The sequence below is a fragment of the Salmo salar genome, chromosome 03 (assembly GCF_965601325.2).
Source record: "Salmo salar chromosome 03, fSalSal1, whole genome shotgun sequence".
Classification (NCBI taxonomy): domain Eukaryota; kingdom Metazoa; phylum Chordata; class Actinopteri; order Salmoniformes; family Salmonidae; genus Salmo; species Salmo salar.
In genome coordinates, this window is record NC_138293.1 from 27,446,879 (window position 1) to 27,465,810 (window position 18,932).

General features: G+C 41.8%; 1 protein-coding gene across 1 annotated transcript; it reads right to left on the bottom strand.

The window, feature by feature from the left end:
- Window positions 1-1,698: 1,698 nt before the first annotated feature.
- On the bottom strand, window positions 1,699-12,077 carry LOC106599330 (PAX-interacting protein 1). The gene is made up of 20 exons (XM_082973397.1): window positions 11,835-12,077; window positions 10,837-10,971; window positions 10,674-10,717; window positions 10,486-10,549; window positions 10,252-10,362; window positions 9,036-9,671; window positions 8,101-8,875; window positions 7,814-7,908; window positions 7,593-7,688; window positions 7,124-7,261; window positions 6,796-6,917; window positions 6,409-6,593; window positions 6,167-6,278; window positions 4,472-4,574; window positions 4,116-4,284; window positions 3,571-3,671; window positions 3,236-3,370; window positions 3,051-3,126; window positions 2,875-2,936; window positions 1,699-2,107 (listed from the first exon to the last, which is right to left on the bottom strand). The coding sequence occupies exons 1-20, from the start codon at window positions 11,913-11,915 to the stop codon at window positions 2,093-2,095; spliced, it is 3,255 nt and encodes a 1,084-aa protein (XP_082829523.1). The 5' UTR covers window positions 11,916-12,077; the 3' UTR covers window positions 1,699-2,092.
- Window positions 12,078-18,932: the final 6,855 nt, after the last annotated feature.

The window sequence follows — 18,932 nt, forward strand, 5'->3', positions numbered from 1 at the left end:
ATTATGTCTTAAAAGTAAGATCAAGAATAAAGACCATGTTCATTTTCAGAATCACCTGTATTCACCAAGTACTGTACATTTACACATACCCAGAATCACCTGTATTCACCAAGTACTGTACAATTAAGCATACCCAGAACTTGCTTCATTGTGAAGGTGCTGCCAGCAATAGACAATATACAAACAGAATAGACACAAGTCCACATAAACATCATACAGCATCGGTACAGGAAACATAACACTTGGGTTTAGGCAGATCGCAGTGGGAATATCTATCTATATAAACAGAGGGAGTCTACACAGTGCATATACAGTGTTGTGTGGAAGACCGGAGGTGTACATAATGAAAATTCAGTATAGTGCAGATAAGTATTTGAGGTCATTGATGACAAGGTGCAGTAGTGCAAAGTCACTTAATCCCCATGAGCCCGAGTTTCAGCACTGTCCCATGAATATCTAAAGAGGTATATTTGTGAGGGCCACAGCATGGGGGAAGAAACTGTTCAGGGAGGCAGGAATTGGTCATGATTGACCTAACCCGTCTGCCAAAGGGGAGTCTTTGAAAGATGGGGGGGTCTGGTATGGGTAGGAAAGGATTGTACCTGCATGCTTCCTTGTCCTGGAGCTCTGCAGGTCCTTGATGGTGGGCAGGTGACAGCCTATGAACTTCTTCGCAGACCGAATGATGCGCTGCAGTTTGCACTTGCAGCAGGCAGACCCAAACCAGATGAGGATTGACAATGACGGACATATAGAACCGAACCAGAATTGTCCAAGAGAGTTTGAGTTTCCTCAGCTGGCGCAGACAGTACATCCTCGGTCGAGCCTTCTTGGTCACCACTGTGATGTTGTCCTCCCAGTTGAGGTTGAGAGATTATGGTCCCCAGAAATTTAAATATGACTTGGCTGTGCTGACAGCTGAGCAACCAATCTCGAAAGGCGAGAGATGGTGGGGGGACATTTCCTGAAGTGTACCACCATCTCCACGGTTTTGACTATGTCGAGTTCTAGGTTGTTGCGACTGCACCAGGCCACCAACCTTTCTACATGGATGACCAGGTTTACGTCATCAGCAAACTTGAGTGTTTTGACAGATGGGTCGTTGGAGGTGCAGTCATTGAAGTAGAGGGTGGAGAGCATGCAACCCTGTGCTGATAGGGATTCTGAAATGTTTCCCCATCTTAACGTGCAGTGTCCAGTTGGGCAGGAAGTCAGTGATCCACGGGCAGATAAGAGTCCGATACGTTCAGCTGGGGGAGGTTTGTGCTGTAGCAGGTCCAGAATAACTGTGTTGAAGGCTGAGCAAAAGTTCAAACAATATCCTCTTGCATGTCCTTGGGACGGCATCGTCCACAGACAGATCTATTGGCTCTGTAGACGAACTGCATGGGGTCAAGGAGGGTGTCGATGGTGGTTTTGAGATGGGACAGGACCAGATGCTCAAAGGTTTTCATGATGACCGAGGTGAGTGATGCAGCTCTGTAGTCATTCAGGCTGACTGAATATGTCAGTGTAAACAGGGAAAGCTGGTCAGTGCAGTGCCTTTGGTAGTCAGTGCTGTTTGGTTCAATACATGAAACGAACACAAACTCCGCTTCTTGTTTTGTGATTGTAAATGTGTTACTGGCGTAAGAGTTTCAGCACTGTTCCATGAATATCTAAAGAGGTATATTTGTGAGAAAGCAAAGAAATCTATGATTCATTTTAACAACAAAGTTCTGATTTTATTCCAAAAGTGTTGAATAATTGCTAGAACCTTAACAATACAATTAAAAAAAATTAAAACCAATCCATAATTTAAACATTCAGTCCACAAAAATAACATCAATATATGTATGCATTATTAGCGATTGTTACAAAAACCTACAAAACAACGATTATCTATTCACAGGGTACAAAATCTTGCAAAATATCAAGAGCAGTGTGACTGTACAGCAGTGTGACTGTACAGCAGTGTGACTGTACATTGCAACTTGTTTCAGTTGTCTTCATCGTTTCCTCCAGTACAGGACCTCAGTCAATGGAAAAATGCACTTCCCTAAAACCCTCATCTTCACCTGACTTCTTCCAGTCTTCTCCTTGGTCTTTGCCATCATGTGAATTTATTTGTGAGATTGTTAAAGAAAATGGTGAGCAGGGCTTTAAATCTAGAATCCTTAATGGCTACATTCATTTTTGTACTTGTAAATTAAAGATATATACCGATTGATTCTTGAAGAATAGAACTTAGAAATGCCAAATGAGGTTATCTCAACTGTCGTACCTCATCAGAAACCAAAATATAAACTTGTTTTACTCCAATGGTAAATAAAATACTAAAATCACAATGAATTCAGTAAAATATTTGTTACATTTAAGAAATCTGTTCCCAAGTATTCCCACAAATAAAATAAAAAAGACGTATGTGATCGTGCCAATGTAATCAAAGTATGAAATTATTGTACTTGAAAATAACTCTTTTTGGGCTTAGTTGTTGTCAATTTGTCAATTTACAGTCTACAAATTATAATTATTTTCTGTCCGCCCGGACAAAAATCGTCCAGCGGCTGAATCTAGTGCCCTACCCCTGCTGTATAGCCTCAAAACATGGTTACAATGATCATTTTGACCTCATGGAGGGTCAGTCCTGAAATTGAAGATGGTTACATTTTACCAGGCCCATCACTCAGCAAAGGCGGGTGACCACCTTGTTATGGTTTCAATTAATCCCAATAAGAATCATTACAATCAATTGACAATCTTGTTTTTGGCTGTGCTCGGTAGAATCCGAAAGGCAAACAATCCCCCTGTGAAGCATGAAAACCACAGAATCTCACTGCTGATAGGTACTTATCACAGTGGGAGACCGTTCCTTCTCTTGCATTTAAAAGGATATGATTCATAATCCAAGTTCTGTGTCAATACTCCAGTCAATATAAACTCAGCATTGTGAACATCTGTAAGGAAGAAACAGGGGAGACAAGAGGTAGGTTTAGCCTCGAGTCAAAACAGGATGCCGTAACAATCAGCCACATTCAAAGCACATGTCCACATTGACAGGTTCCTCTTACCAATGTTCTTCAAGAAGTAGTCTCTACATAGATGAAGATCATTCTCACAGGATATCAGAATGATCTCAGGAAGGTTCTGAAAATAACAGAAAACATTCCATGAGTTCAGTAATAGAAGATCCCCTCCGTCATTCTTCAAGTACACAGTTATCACAGTTCTGTGACTACATGGAGATGACCAGTACCTTATTCTGCTTGTGCTCCATTATTTTGCGGAAGGAGGGCTGCTTGAGGAGCACCTTTCCTCCTGCGCTCTCTATGATGGCTTTCATAGTGGTAAGGCTGGGACAGATCCCAGGGGTAATATAGAAATACTTGCCCTAGGGAGGGAGAAGAAAACAGAAGACATGTTTAAGAGCCAGTTGGGAATCTAATGCATCCAATCAGACAAATGGACTCTTATCACAATCTGATGACTCAATAGAACAATTAAATATCTCCAAATATCCACACATGGGTGTCCACTAACCAGGCAGATGGATATTGGGGATAGATTCCAGAAGTGCATGGGATCACTAACCTTGAAGAGTGGTGCAGTGTGGGCCCTCTTCAGTGACTCTTCCAGACTGAAGCCGAACAGCACCTCTGCCTCTGCATCTTTTAGCATGTAGTTCTGCTCATCTGAATGAACAAACACACACATACTCTAAAGCCAAACAGACTCCCTCTAAGAACATATACACTCTAAAATTATACACACAAAAAGGATGACATCACAACAGTATCTCCAAACTGAAACTCCCTCCCACAGATCCATTATCTAATAACTGAATGCCAACTTAAAGCTAAAATCCTTAGTAGCTACATACATTTTTGGACTTTATGATATGTACCCATTGACTCTTGAAGAATATAATTTATAAATGCCTCATGAGCTTAGGTCAACTGTCATATAGTCTTAAAATATGGTTAAAACTATATTATTTGTCCTTGCATCAATAGCTCAGTCTGTGAATTTGAGAGTGGTTACATTTCTTCAGGCATATCACTCAGCGTTTTTACTAAAGCAGAGGCGGGGTGACCGCTTTGTTAGTGTTTCGATTAAGGATTCTCGCTTTAAAGTACCAACAAACTTCTGGCTCTTCCAGCTCTCTTCTAACCACTCAGGGGTGACGATGTGCTCGACAATGGACATCGCCGTGAGGAACTTCACAGTCCTCGTCACCTTGTTGGCCACCAAATGGGTGCACTTTTGAGCACTCTTTGCGATCTCCCCTCCAAGGTTGTGCAGCCTCTGAACAGACAGAAGGGGACATCGGATGCATTGTTAGAGGCAGAGAGTGGTGCGAATCGGATGTGAGCCTGTAAAAACGTTTACCTAAATATCGGTGATTGATATACTTGCCAACAGTAATTCACAACAAAGGCTGTTTCCTGCAGACTCTTGCTCAGCTGTGCATAAACATAGAAATAACAATTACCTTCATGAATTGTTGGACCTGTGTTGGCTCAAAGCCGGTGAAGAAAATGTACGGTGTGGATTCTGGTGGAAGCTTCTTGGTTGGGGCTTCGATCTCCTCAAGTCTACAATTGAGAGAATATTTGGGTCATTGGGAGATAAAGTTTCAGACTGTCCTGTGAGGATCCGAATGGGTCAGATCAGCTTGGCAATGGATGACAGTAACCAGACCTTCTCCCACCCACAGACGGGGGAAGAGGGAGCTGCTGCCGGGTTGACAGCTCACACCCTGTCGTAAATTAAAGGAGAGGAGATCTAGGGTCTCCCTCACCAGTATTCACCAAAGGATTGTCTCCGTTAACAGACTTTTCCCAACGAAACTCTAACACGTTCAAAAAGTGAATACTGGATCAATATTTCTAACATAAGAATGTGGGGAATTGTCAGTGATCTATAGAAAACTAATGTCATATGGTTTGATATTTTGTGGTGTCATTAAAAGTGTTATAAAGGAAATACTGTAACTTGGAAAGTATATACAGTACATGTACAAAGTCTCCATCCTCTACGTTGTATATGAAATACGATGAAAGTATTTTTGTTAAGACCTGAATGCAATTTTAGGAGCCATGAGTTAATTTGTCTCCTATAAAACTTTGCATAGTAAGTATCCACGCCCCGAGTGAGGTCAGAGAGCATCAGCCTGACGATTTGGAGAAGAAAACTCCCCTCTCAGACAATTACTGGTACAGCTAATTAGCTGTCCTAAGAAAGGTATCTAGAAAAGCGAATTTAAGTGGGACCAATCCATTACTCTTCTCAAATCACTGTAGTACGCTACTCTCATCACCCAATGGGAACCCGTCGACACGGCTAGCTAGCCTCTTCCAAGGAGGATCTTCCAGAGTGAACAACATTAGAAGGAGGAGACCCCTTTCGGACAATCAGAGCTTTACAAGCGTGCCGCTGAAAGGTCCATCATCCTTCCTAAGGAGGGCTGGTTCTGACAGAGATCCACAGCGAACGAAGGCAATCACATGTAAATACATTCATGATTTCTTACTCCAAACGGGCGGCGGATCGTGTGCACAGTATATGATTACTGCGAGAAAAGTTTCTAAAATGTATCAACGATAAGTGTCTATTTTTTTCTCTCTCCCCCCCTCTCCATGTCGTTGTGTAACAAGCCGCAATGTGGTGTCAGTCCGCTAGGGACCTTTTCCTAATGTATTAAGTGTGTATGTTATCCTGTGTTATCATTTAGTTAGCTTGTAAATAAATAATTAAACCAATTTGTGTAGTACTAAAACATAAGTAAGGCTGGGGTTTTTGCAGATGCAGGAGGTTACGACTGTTCAGAATGATGATGTGATACGAGGTTATGATTAATACGTTGACTGTTTTATGGATGTGACAGGTAAAGATCTTTAGAGTTAATTCGGGAGATGATGACCCTTTAAACAACTGCTCTCGTGGTGCCCCAAATTCCTAATGAGTTAATTGTTACATGATTAATTTAAATCAGTTAACAATTAAAACAGTTAGTTGATTAGATAAACAACAGTCATAAGATTAATGAAAGTCACGACATATCCCTATATACAAAGATGTATTTTTAGAAACAAATATTTTTACAAACAAATTCTGCAGATTGTCTAACTCATCTTCATACCATGCCACACACCACAATGAAAACTAGGGTGATGGAGAGTCTCACCTTAGTTTCTTATTTGGATGCTGGGAGATCGACTCAGACTGTTTCTGCTTTTGTTGCAACTGCAATGCCGCCAACGCATCAGGCGAAACCTTCACAGGAGCCCGCCAAGCACCTACAATTAAGTCCAAAAGGAGAAAAAGTAATTATATTCACACCTATGTTTAACAGATGTTTGTCCATCTTAACAAAAACTCCCATATAAAGTCCCCTTGCCCCCACTGTAAGACTTCTGAGCCCTGTACCCAGTAGGGTCTGAACCAGATGCTGGTTGGGGATGAGTGGTTCCTGCAGGTTGAAGTTGGAGTATCTGCTGTGCTGGACCTGCCGGAGGACTTCAAAGTTCCCCAGGAGAATGTCACAGAGCCACTGGGCGTTGACGCAGGGGATCCTCCACTCCTTGGCCTTCTCATATTTCAGACCACTGGGGCTGAGGAGACAGGGAGGGAGAAAGGGTTAATAGATGGGTTTACGACAGTAGAGTAAAACGGACATGATACAAGCATTAACACACACATTAATTAAACCTGACACCCATCCACACAAACATGAATACGCCAATGACTTGATTGTGCCAACAACATTTACATGCCATTCATAATAGGTGAGAGCATATCAAGGTCATCTCTTACTCTTTACAGATGAGCACAGTGTTACTACGACAGAGGTAGCCTGTGTATCTGGCTCCTGCCAGGTAGGCCATCAGCTTCAAGTCGTCACGTTCTGAGTCCACAAAGCCAGTTACGGAGATGATCTGAGGAGAGAATGATAGCAATGTCAATGGACTTAGTATAGAAGCTAAGCTATAAGCGCCATTTATGAGTCATAGGCTTGCAAGTCTAGTCATTACCTCATGATACACCAAAGCAAAATGTATCATTGTTTCAAATTAAAAACATACGACAGCAACCCATGTTAGATGTTATTAATGGGGTGCGATAAAAAGGAAGTGATGCGTACGTGTTGTGAGCAGGGCTTGGCTCCTGGTGGGAAGGCGAAGGGGAGGTGTAGGGTTCTGTGAGGAGGAACCATCTTCTTCTTCTTCAGGATAGTGTTCAGCCAGTGGGCAGTGACACAGCGCCTCCCCTCTCGTAGGGCCTGAGGTACAGCAACAAGAGAGATTACATTTAAAACCTAATCTAACTGACATACACAAAAAGATTTTGGCCTTCAAACAGGCCTTTCTAATTTTTTATTTAGCCTTTATTTAACTTGGCAAGTCAGTTAAGAACAAATTCTTATTTACAATGATGGCCTACCCCGGACGACGCTGGGCCAATTGTGCACCACCCTATAGGGCTCCCAATCACAGCCGGATGTGACACAGCCCGGAATCGAACCAGGGACTGTAGTGACGCCTCTTGCACTGAGATGCAGTGCCACTCGGGAGCCCTTTAGCTGATATGAAAAACGATTTAGTGATGCTTACCTGGACATACATGCTGCTGACTTGAGTTTCACAGAGCAGGTGAGTGCAGCGGTTGCTGAGAGAGGAGTCCACAATTCCGCCATAGGCCTGGATAATCTGTGATTGACAAAATACAACTCAGCAATGCAAGGGGCAAAATAGTAGTTGAACAAATGCAGTTATAATGCTGTTTGCTCAGATACAAGATAAAGCCATGAAAAGACTGAAAGTCTTTCTCTTACTCTCTTCCACGTGGCTAGGAGCTGCTTGTCTGCCATCTGCTCTGGGTAGTCAGCGATAGCAAACACACAGCCCACCAAGAAGCCATCTTCTGGAACTACAGCAGCAAATAGAAAGATGATTGGTTAGTCAAACAAATCATAATCACAACCATTAAAAACAATGATGATCATTGGATGTATTTCATCCGATCACAATTGCTTCATGTATTTTTCTAATAGATTTTTTTTGTAATGAACTGAAACAGAAAGTGAAACTGACTGAAATCTGTTAGTAAGAGTGAACTTACTCTCTTGGCCTGGCTCGTGGCCAAACAGCTGGTGCACTTGAGGAAGCGGAGGCTGTAGTGACCCTTGCTGCTGCTGGCTCGGATGCTGCTGCAGCGACTGCTGCTGGCTCTGGAGATGCTGCTGCTGTTGAAGCTGCTGCATGTGCTGCTGCTGCTGCATCTGTTGCTGCAGGAAATGCTGCTGCTGTTGGAGGTGTTGTTGATGGAGTTGCTGCTGCTGGTTCTGCTGCTGTTGGAGCTGTAACTGGAGCCTGTGTTGCTGTAACTGCTGTAACTGCTGTTGTAAAGCATGCTGCTGCTGCTGTTGGAGCTGCTGCTGCTGTATGGGCGGCCGGGGGAGCTGCTGTGGTCGCAGCTGTTGCTGCGAGAATGCACGTGGCGGTTGTTGCTGGGGGAAGATCTGTTGTTGGTGGATCTGCTGTTGGTGCGGCTGCTTCTGGATGAACTGATGGGCCGGTTGTTGTGACAACTGAGGAGGAAAACCTTGCTGAGGAACCTGTGGTTGCTGTTGGTGGTGCAACTGCATGATTTGCTGTGGTGGAAGATGCTGCAGCATGGGGTGCTGTTGCTGTGGCAGCTGCTGAGGTGGGTGTTGTTGTGGCTGTTGGGGGACCTGATGGGACTGCTGCTGCAGTAACTGCTGCTGTGCTTCGGCTGTGTGCTGCTGCTGACCTTGGGGCTTCACTTGGTTGAACAGGAGCGGGTTGGGTTGGGTGTTGGGCTGGCCCTGGTTCGTTTGCTGCTGCTCCAATGTCTTCGTTGAGGCAGAGAGACCCTGTAGGATCCGTGGTAAGAAACCAAACAATTTACATTTTAGCACTGCTTTTAGAAATGGACTAGGAAATTTGAACATCCAAGTATTTTACCCCACTAAAGCAAAAAGAAACCAAGCAAGAAATAAAGCTTTTGAGCACATTACAGGACAGTATTCTTACATGTGCAACATTGGAGGGTCTGGTGGTCTGCTGGATGTCAGAGTTGTTGGTGATGTTCCGTAGCGTCCTGGCCGCTGGGCTCCAGCCTGCCATGCCCTCTGGCCTCTCTGCCCCCGGCTGGGCACCACTGGGTCCCAGGGCAGCCCGGGTGTCTGGTGGCCCTGCACTGCCCGGCACAGGAGGCACGCTGGCACAGAGGTTGATCAGGCCAGAGTCCTTCCCTGGCTGCAGTCTGCGTTTGGGACCTGGGGGTGGCCCGGTAATCTCTACTGGGGTCCAGTTCAGGTTCCGTTCCTCCTTCTCCGTGGAAGAGTCGTCCGAGTCGTCGAACATGAGCTCGTCTCGTCGCTCAGCTTTGGGCGAGGTCCCTCCTCGGCCACTAGCAGGGGAGTCGTCTCTTGAGGAGGAGCTGGATCTCCGGGACCTGGGGCCTGGGCGCCTGCGGCCTGGAGGGCTATAGCTACCCTCGGAGAGAGACTCATACTCACTCTCCTCATCCTCTTCCACCTCCTGGTAGGTCAACCGGGGGTGGTACAGAGCCTCGTCCTTCCGGCTCTTGTCCAACGCCGAGTGTGTGATCCACTCCGGCGTGACGATTTTGATGCTGCTGTGCTTCAGGGCGACCTCATACTTTTCCTGGAACACACAATTTACACCATGGATCCACAGACATACAGTTCCGGTGTAAAATATGTTACTGTGTAACTTACTGCGAAATTGGTGTTGTGGTGTCATCTGACCAACAGAGTACCGCTATCAATATTGCAGATGTCAAGATGAATCGTTTTATTACAATACAACCTGAAGTAATAAAAATGTGTTGTGTCCAGTGGTTAAGCAAGGACTAGACAACCCACAGGCAAGCTCTACCTCCTGGTGCCTGAGCACAAAGACAGCAGTAAAAGAAGACATCCCCTTCCTGCAATAACCATCAGGCATACCCGAGCCAAAGCAAGGCTAATAAAATATCCAAAACAAGGAAGGCCTCAGCAGGCGCCTCAAAAGATACTAAAATTAACAACACGCAGACATTCTTTCTCAAAAGACTGTTCAATACACCAATTTGTCCATGTGCTCCATGTTTTTCCCCCTATATTTGCCTTTGAGTCAGGAGAGCATTGTAATTATTTTACATTAAAAAAAAATAAACGTATTCCATCACACAAGAATGACAAAGCAACTTTTTATGGCTCTTATAGAACTGAAAAATAATTACCCCTTTTGGCTCTGGAACAATCAGGTGAGTGCATTTCTTGTTTAGGTTGAGTTGACAGTCACCCCCATAAAAAGTCATCAAGGCCCAAAGAGTGTTGAGATCTTCTGGTAGCTAAACAAAGAAATGCATGAGAAAGACGTTAACATTCTATAAAAGACTCATCCTATGAATCCATAAACCATTTCATAGATACGTGCATAACAGTTAAAAAGGTAATATGTAAAAGGCACATACCTTTGGCAGACATGCCGTGACACCAAAGAATATCTGTCCCGACTCTGGGGAGAATCCTGTAACTCTGTATTATCTTTTGTCAAGGAAGTCATTCAACTCAAGTGTTAGGCTATTCGTTCAGCTTAAGTGTTAGAATATCAATCAGAAACATAAATCAATTGCTCGTAAAAAAAAAAGAAAAAGGTTACGGTAGCAGGTCTCCACATCTTACGGACAAAGTCACCCAAGACGGCTGAAAAACAAAGAAAACACTTTAATGGTTGAACTCTTCTTCTTCCCTTCACACCAACAAGGCTACAGGTTTGTTAGTGAATTGACTACATAAAAGGGATCTATAATTCACATCCTTACCTTGACAACTGGAAGGTCAAAGACCTCTCGTGACTCCCCAACCTCTGGGTTATCCCCATCCTCTGCTATGATGTGTGTAGCCAAGGCATTGTATGAGACCTCCTTTCCTTTCCCCGCTTTTAGGAGCTGGACAACCTAAAGTGCACATGAAATCACACCAATGAAACAAAACAGAACACCCGGGGTCAATTGTACCAGTTATAGGCACATGATATGTCCATGTGTAAAATCCTGTCTCAAACCAAAGTGTGATAATGGAAGCCAGTAGGTTTCCAAGATGTTATGCATAAATCATGGGGTGGCCTGAAATGGACGTTATCAATAGAAGATACTGTTGATTGCAGCTGTATTAGTAAATGACAAAAAAAACTATTGCAAACATAAGCGCAATCGAGGAACAATTCCATTTTTCAAGACGTATTTGATTTTTAATATACCCCATGTACACGATTGATCAAATTACAGGGGTTACAAGAGAGTAAATTTAAGGCATTATTTGGCAGGAATTTGGAACTTGCAGCTCTACAATGGCGGGCATGTCCTCGCACATGCGCAATGTCAGGCGCACAATTCAGCAAGCGGACGATGGGCTCTCACCTCAATATATTATCAATCCATCTCGTTCTATGGTAATCCATACAATTCAAACATTAGGACATTTCTGTGTTTTTGTCTTGCTAGCTAACTGCATTGAATTGGATAACGTCCCTAGAATGCCAGGGTAATGTTTAGCAAGCTAGGTAGCTATCAAACCTAGCTCGCTAGCTAACGTTAGTATCCAGCTGGCTATGGTAGTTCGGTAACCTCGTCTGGATCAATGACAACTTCATATCTATTTGTAAATCGCAATAAATGTATTAATTCAAACGGCACATCCGCAAACCATTCGGGTTACAAATGATCAATTTCAAGTCTGATCGTTAGCTTTTCGTTACGCTAAACGGCTATCGGTAAACATTGGTTGGCTAACGTTAGCTAGCTAACGTTGAGCTCTTCACCTTTTGGTCAATGTCCCCGACCACGTAGAATTTAACTTTTTTGAAGAGCTCTTCTGGGACCTTCGGTTCTTCATCCGACATTACTATCCATAAAATGCTAATCGGGATATGTAAAACAAGATTACTAACAAGTTAAAGGACATTAAAAAGTTATTCCACTGCAACTGTTCATCTCAAGGCAACATAGACTAGCGCCAAATCTCACTGTGCGCGCGCCATGGACCAGAGCATGTGACGATGAGGGGAGTGGAACAGAATAACATTCTTGTTTCAAAAGGGGCGCACGGAGACAACGATTAAAGTTACTTTAAAACAGTTACAGAGTTTAATGGCTGTGATAGGAGAAAACTGAGGATGGATCAACAACGTTGTACCTACTCCACAATAATTGACAGAGTGAAAACAAGGAAGCCTGTACAGAATAAAAATATTCCAAAACATGCATCCTGTTTGTAATAAGGCACTAAAGAAAAACAGAAAATCAAATTGGCAAAGAAATAACCTTTATGTCCTGAATACAAAGCGTTATGTTTGGGGTAAATCCAACACATCACTGAGTACCACACTTCACATTTTCAAGCAGGGTGGTGACTGCATGATGTTATGGGTATGCTTATCACCGGCATGGACTAAGGGGTGTTTATGATTAAAAAAATAACGAAAGAGGAAAACATGCTTCAGTCTGGTTTCCAACAGATACTGGGAGACAAATTCAGCTTTCAGCAGGACAATAACCCAAAGCACAAGGCAACACTGGAGTTGCTTACCAAGATTACATTGAATCAGCTTAAACATCTATGGCAAGACTTGAAAATGGCTGTCTAGCAATGATCAACAACCAACTTGACAAAGCTTGAAGAATTTTGATAAGAATAATGTCCAAATATTAGAGGTTTACCCAGAAAGTCACACAGCTGTCATCGCTGCCAAAGGTGATTCTAACATGTATTGACTCAGGGGGTTAAATACTTATCTAATTAAGTGTTTTTTAAAAAAAAATTAAATACAAAAATCATTGACACAAAATGACAATTAAATCCATTTTAATCTCACTTTGTAACACAACAAGATGTGTAAAAAGTAAAGGGCAGGAGGTCGATAGCCCCCAAAACAAAACTACCCCCATGTCAGGCAGCTCCTAGACAGAGCTTGATGCAGATGTAGTGACGATGGCCTTTTATTTAGCCTAGCTGTGGCAGAGCAGGAAAATAGACATTTTATCAGACTGTAGCAGTCACAATTTATGATATAATGTGGCAAGCCATGCAAACAAAGACAGATCATAAGTGTGGACATGCAGAATGTTTTAAAGGCCTTCCCTCCATGAAAAAATGTATATAAACGTACTGTATTCATCTTTAAGGGTAATAATGTGTATGTTAGATTGTGACTGCTATCAGGCTAACATCTACTATAGGCAATGATGTAGTGGTAAAACAATAGGTGGGTAAACTGATCGCTGGTCATGGTGAAAAAAGTTACGCTTACTATACATTCAATGCATTTGTCTGCAAAAGGTGGATAAACTGTTGGGCAACAACAAAGGTGGGTAAACTGTGTTTACTTGCGTTTACACTCCACTACACCACTGACTGTAGGACTGATAAAGACTGTTCTTTTCTATAAAAAAGGTGGGTAAACTGGGCAAGCTGGGGCCAGTTGTGCTGTTACAGGGGCCAGTTACATTAGACGTTATTGTTGTCATATCGTTTTCTTCACTGCATTGCAGGCATTATCAGGCAAAAGACCATGTTCATAATCATTAGTGTTCCGCGTTGCCACTGTGTAATAACGGATGTAAAAAAAGAACTATAGCACAAATTAGTTATGTAAAAATGATTTCATACTCCACATTTAGGGGGGCCACAAGGGGGTCCAAAAGGGGGGGGGGGGGGGGCACTAGCCTGCTACACCACTGACTGTAGGACTGATAAAGACTGTTCTTTTCTATATTCTTGAGACATGGTTTCCCCTATGTTTCAAACACGTGTAATTCACATTTTCAGAGATGTCTTCTACTCTGGAATTCATTCCTCCACAGTTCTTAGCTAATTGGCCTAATTACTTCATTAATTAGAAGGTGTCCAATTGAAGTCCTGTCAAACTGGCCACAGCGGGTGTGTATGAAATAGCCTATAGTTAAATAGCCATAGTGAATTATGGACATCAGTGTGAAAAGACCTTGACAAACTCTGAAATGCATCCAATTAAATCTGTAATGGGATCACTTAATTGACAGCTACATTACATATGAGAATGTGACTTCAGAGTTAGAATTTGACATCCTTTATCTGAAGTGTTTGACAAGGTGAAGCAGTTTGATTAAAGTCAATTTTACCCATGCGAGCATATTGTCTTTCTCCTTTACAGGTGTAGCATGCTCACGAGGATTATATGAATCAAGCATGACTATTGAGGTAAGTACCTGTTCAATTGCAAGCACATCATCTCAGTTCATAAATTAAGTGTAGTGACCATTATGGCTCTATGATTTCATGACAGGAAGTCCATCTTGAAGCAACAGCTAACATGCTGTGCCGAGGTCCTTGGAAACATTTTGGACAGTGAAAATGTTTCATATATATTTTGGACATCAGAAACATCTGATCATTCATAGAGCACATAAACAAACCTAATTGTTGGGTCACTGATTCTCTGGTTCCATAGATTACTTTCTATGAGGTAAATTTGGGTGAACTATCCATTTAGATAATGCATCTTCTTTGTATCCACTGAATGTTTTTCCAAGGACTTCAACAAGCTGCCACTAAGCATCACAAGTAGACCTTGTAGTCTATATTTTATTTGAGTTTTTAATTTGAATTACATTGAGACGTCTATTTTCTCACTAACAGGTCTGCCACCAGGCTCACCAGCAGCAACCATCCTGTATCAGTCCCTTCCCTTCTGAGGCAGCTTCTTACACAATCCTGGTGGGGGACTGACAGTCAGCCTTCCGCCCAGAGATTTCTGGGAGCAGGGCCAACTTTTCCTCTCTGGATCAACTCCATGGTAACGGTTCTGTTTCTTATCCGAGCTGTGCCTCGGGTCATGAAGATAAGTGTGTATTCCATCCATGAATCATGGATCACATGTGGCCTATGTTGATCATTTTGTAATGACAATTATTACTTTTATGGACCTATTTACATAACAGATTGTTTGGAAAATTACCATAAACCAGGTTTTTAGTTTAGCATGTTAACATGGTAAAAAAAAGTATCTGATATGCCAAAATGTTCTTAGATTACAGTTGGAGAATCAACTGAAGAAAAAACAAAAAATGTATAAAATCCTGTGTATCTCAAATATCTTAACCCAAATGCACCACTAGGAAGCACTGTTTACACTTTCTGCTTATACGCCGGCTGGTTATCAGAATAACTCTGGATAATGCAAAGCAGAGGCACCTGCTGGAGAGAGACAACATTATATTATTTATTTTGCCCGTGAAAAGAAATTCAATAACTACTTTCTGAGTGAGAGCAGTGATTGAAATCACAGAAAGTCACACACACAAACGCATGTGCATTGTGCACACACTTCAAGAAACACTTCAAGGCTCTTTCAAACATTTTCTAGGGCCAATAGGTCAAACCATCGTCAACTTTTATGGTACAGTATAGGCTACCTATTGTTAATTTCAATATGGAGGTAAGATAAATTAAATTATGGAAATATTCTCTAAAGAAATAGTGAAATATTATCAGGGCTATTACATTTTAATAGCATTCTGTTAATTGAAATCCTGAAAATGGCCTGCCGGAGCAAAAGGGAAAGAGCCAGCATGTCTAATAAAATATCCCTGGGGTCCATATACACTAGTACTTACACAGGGATTCAATCAGTGGGCTCAGATTAAAAAAAGGAAGCAACACATTTTTAATTGGGGCATTGTTCCCTGATAATCTATCAGAACAATACTATTTGGTCGATGGAATAACACATCACTAAGGTACTGTAAAGGAGAGGGCTTCTAAATGGGATTCTACATTAGATCAAGGTCGTAAGTTATCAATGCATATTAAGAGAAGTTATTGAAAACAAACATATGTTATTTCATGGTCAATTATAATGCTGAATATTCAAGCCAGTTACACCAAGCACAACACAGTGGTCTCAGTCTTTCAAATGTTCAATATTTCGAGGTCAATGCATTTCGTGACTTGCTTCTTTTAACTGGGTACAGTATAGGCTATTGTTCAACTTCATGCTGACAAATGATTAAAGTCCTCAGGACAGAGTGATTCATTATTTGTTAAATAATATTTAACATCAAGCACATGCATTTACTGCACTTTGAATGAATCAATTTTGGCACCAAGGTTCAAACATTTCTGCTTCCCACCACCCTTTTTCATCTTTCCTTGTCTCTAGCTCTGAGAGTGTGTGAAGCTCTTCATGAAGTGTTCTTGACAAATTGCCTTATAATGAGAGGCCAGGTATTTTATCAAATCAAATGTCACATATGAACCATAAAAAGATGTCACCTAACAGTTGAGCATATTATAATGTATTATACATTCACGATTGAGTGTACATTGTAATGTACGTGCATATTTCTACAGGGCTAAATTAGTGTAAAATATATGAGTTTACGGGTTATTATTGAATAACTTTCAAATATGATCAATGACTCAATGAACTTAATATACTGTATCATAGACTACTGAAGACAAGTAAAAGTCCACTAAATTCGTATTATGCACATGAGCAAACACATGGCTGGAATCCTTGTCTGTAAATGGATCAAGACACTTTTGCTTAGCATTATCAAGTGGTCCTAAATTGCACGGCTGGTGTCAGTTAAATTCCATTCAATTCAATTAAAGATCCAAATCATTATATAGGCCTATAAGAATTGATCAAGTACTCTATTTCACTGAATTACGCAATAATGTCTTTCCTGAACTGACCGAAATTAAAATGCAATGGACCAAAACCCTCTTTTGTTGCTGTAGCCTGGTAGTTTCTGCAACCATGGTCCCCCAAAAAGCAGAGGAAAAGACTAGAGTGGAGTTGACTGGAGAAACCCAGACTGGCTCAGTTTCAAACGCCTATTCAGATGGGATTTATCCACGCCAGGGCGATCAGGGGGATGAACCAGTAATTAAACCCCAAAAGCAATCGTCCCCTTGGCCTTTTCAACGTCTTGTCACTGGTCAAGGAGACTTGGTCACTTTGCACATGAAGGAAAGTGCGGACAGTGGGACAGATCAATAATCTAGACCCCTCAGACTCAACTCCGGACCTCGAAACCAGCTCCACCGCATTTTTTCATTGTTCCCCTCTAATCAAGGATTTATTTAGACCTGGGACACCAGATGAGTGCAATTAATTATCAGGTAGAACAGAAAACCAGCAAGCTCCGGACCTCTTAGGGTAAGATTTGAGTACCTCTGATCAAGGCTATGAGTAGATAACCAGCATGTCCTAAACTAGTTTCACTCTATTCCTCCAATAAGTTACATGTTTATGGACAAATACACATGTAAATGACACGTAGCCTATACCTATATTAAAATTACATTCTTGACAACAAGCAGTTGAGTTTGGTAACGGATTTATTTTACCGTTATTCACGATTAATTTCCCTGGGATATGACATTATGTGATGTAACATCGTTGTACATGAATGGGTTATATAAGGGATAATCAACGAGGGGCTATGCGTTCTTTGGAAAATAATGTTGAACGACGTGCACGGTGTGTTCCACGACGCGCACCACCACCCCACACCGGGAGAACGTTTGTTTTTTTTCCTTAGCACTACACAGCTGATTCAAATAATCAAAGCTTGATGATGAGTTGGCTATATGAATCATCTCTGTAGTGCTAGGGCAAAAAACTAAATGTGCACGGGGGGGCCTAGGAAACCTTGGTCAACTGAATAAAATGTGTCGGAAGATTTAGTTATTAGGCCTATACAGTATGTTAAACAGATCTACATCATCTAACCTAAAGGAAAACACTATGAAAGTTGGATATGTCCTAACCAGAAAAACCTTATCAGAGTTGAGACCAGTGTTCCGCACAATTTTCACCAACAGCTTTCCAGACTAAATAGGAAGTGGTCAGTAGCCTAACCTTTATCCGCATCCTCGGGGACCCCCTTAGTGTTTTCTCCCTCCGTTTGTTTTTCAAAGGCCAACAGGAAGCAGCAGGATCCCACATGACCCCTGCATTGTTACAGAGCAGATATCACAGCCATTCAATGGAGCACATCTGTGTGCTGCTGATCTGAGGCTATGATCTGTGAGCTGCAGCCAACGCTATAGCGTTCATTCACAAATCCCTCTGACCCTCTAGCGTATAACCCTTTCTGAAGGGGACGATAAACCAAATAGAAAGATACATTTACCCGAATAGAATGTTTGGCTGGGCTAGGAGAGCTAGGATGGAAGTAAGGAAAATGGGCATCAGGTAGGCCTAATAAAAACGTCTGGAGATTATTCAGTTCAAATAGGCTAGACTAGAATTATTGGACTCATAAGGCAATATATTCCCAACTGTTTAGACTAAGTCATGATGCAGATTTTTTATTTATTGAGTTGAATAATAATAATAATAGGCTATACAGAAAAGTGTTTAAGGAAAAGGTGCGTATAGGTTGGTTGAACTGCGATGTTTTAAATATGAGCAGTTAATTATAATTTTTGAAAAAATACGAGTTGGCCTAAGACCAACTCTGTAAAGGGACGGATTGCACCTTTGCAATCAATAGCCGACACCTGATTATATTTCTGTTTTACAAACAGATTTGCAGATTGTGAGAGTTGAGGATGTCACCACGAAGCACAGAAATGTCCATGAAATCTATTTCAATGGCTAATATTCACATCTCTGCACATTTGTTCATCTTTGCACTTCAATTGCAATATTAGGTTATATAAGATACGGTTTTGCTCAATTACACAAGAAAGGCATAGTCACCATTTCAGTAGGCTATCGAATCTGCATGAGCTTAATATAAAATAAACATTACACACTTGTTGTGGTTTATTAATTAGCTAAAGTTACTGCTCAAAAGTGAGGTAAGTATTTTGACTTTTGACTGTAAATCCTCTGGAATGCGGTTAAATAAAAGGTCGTTGAAGG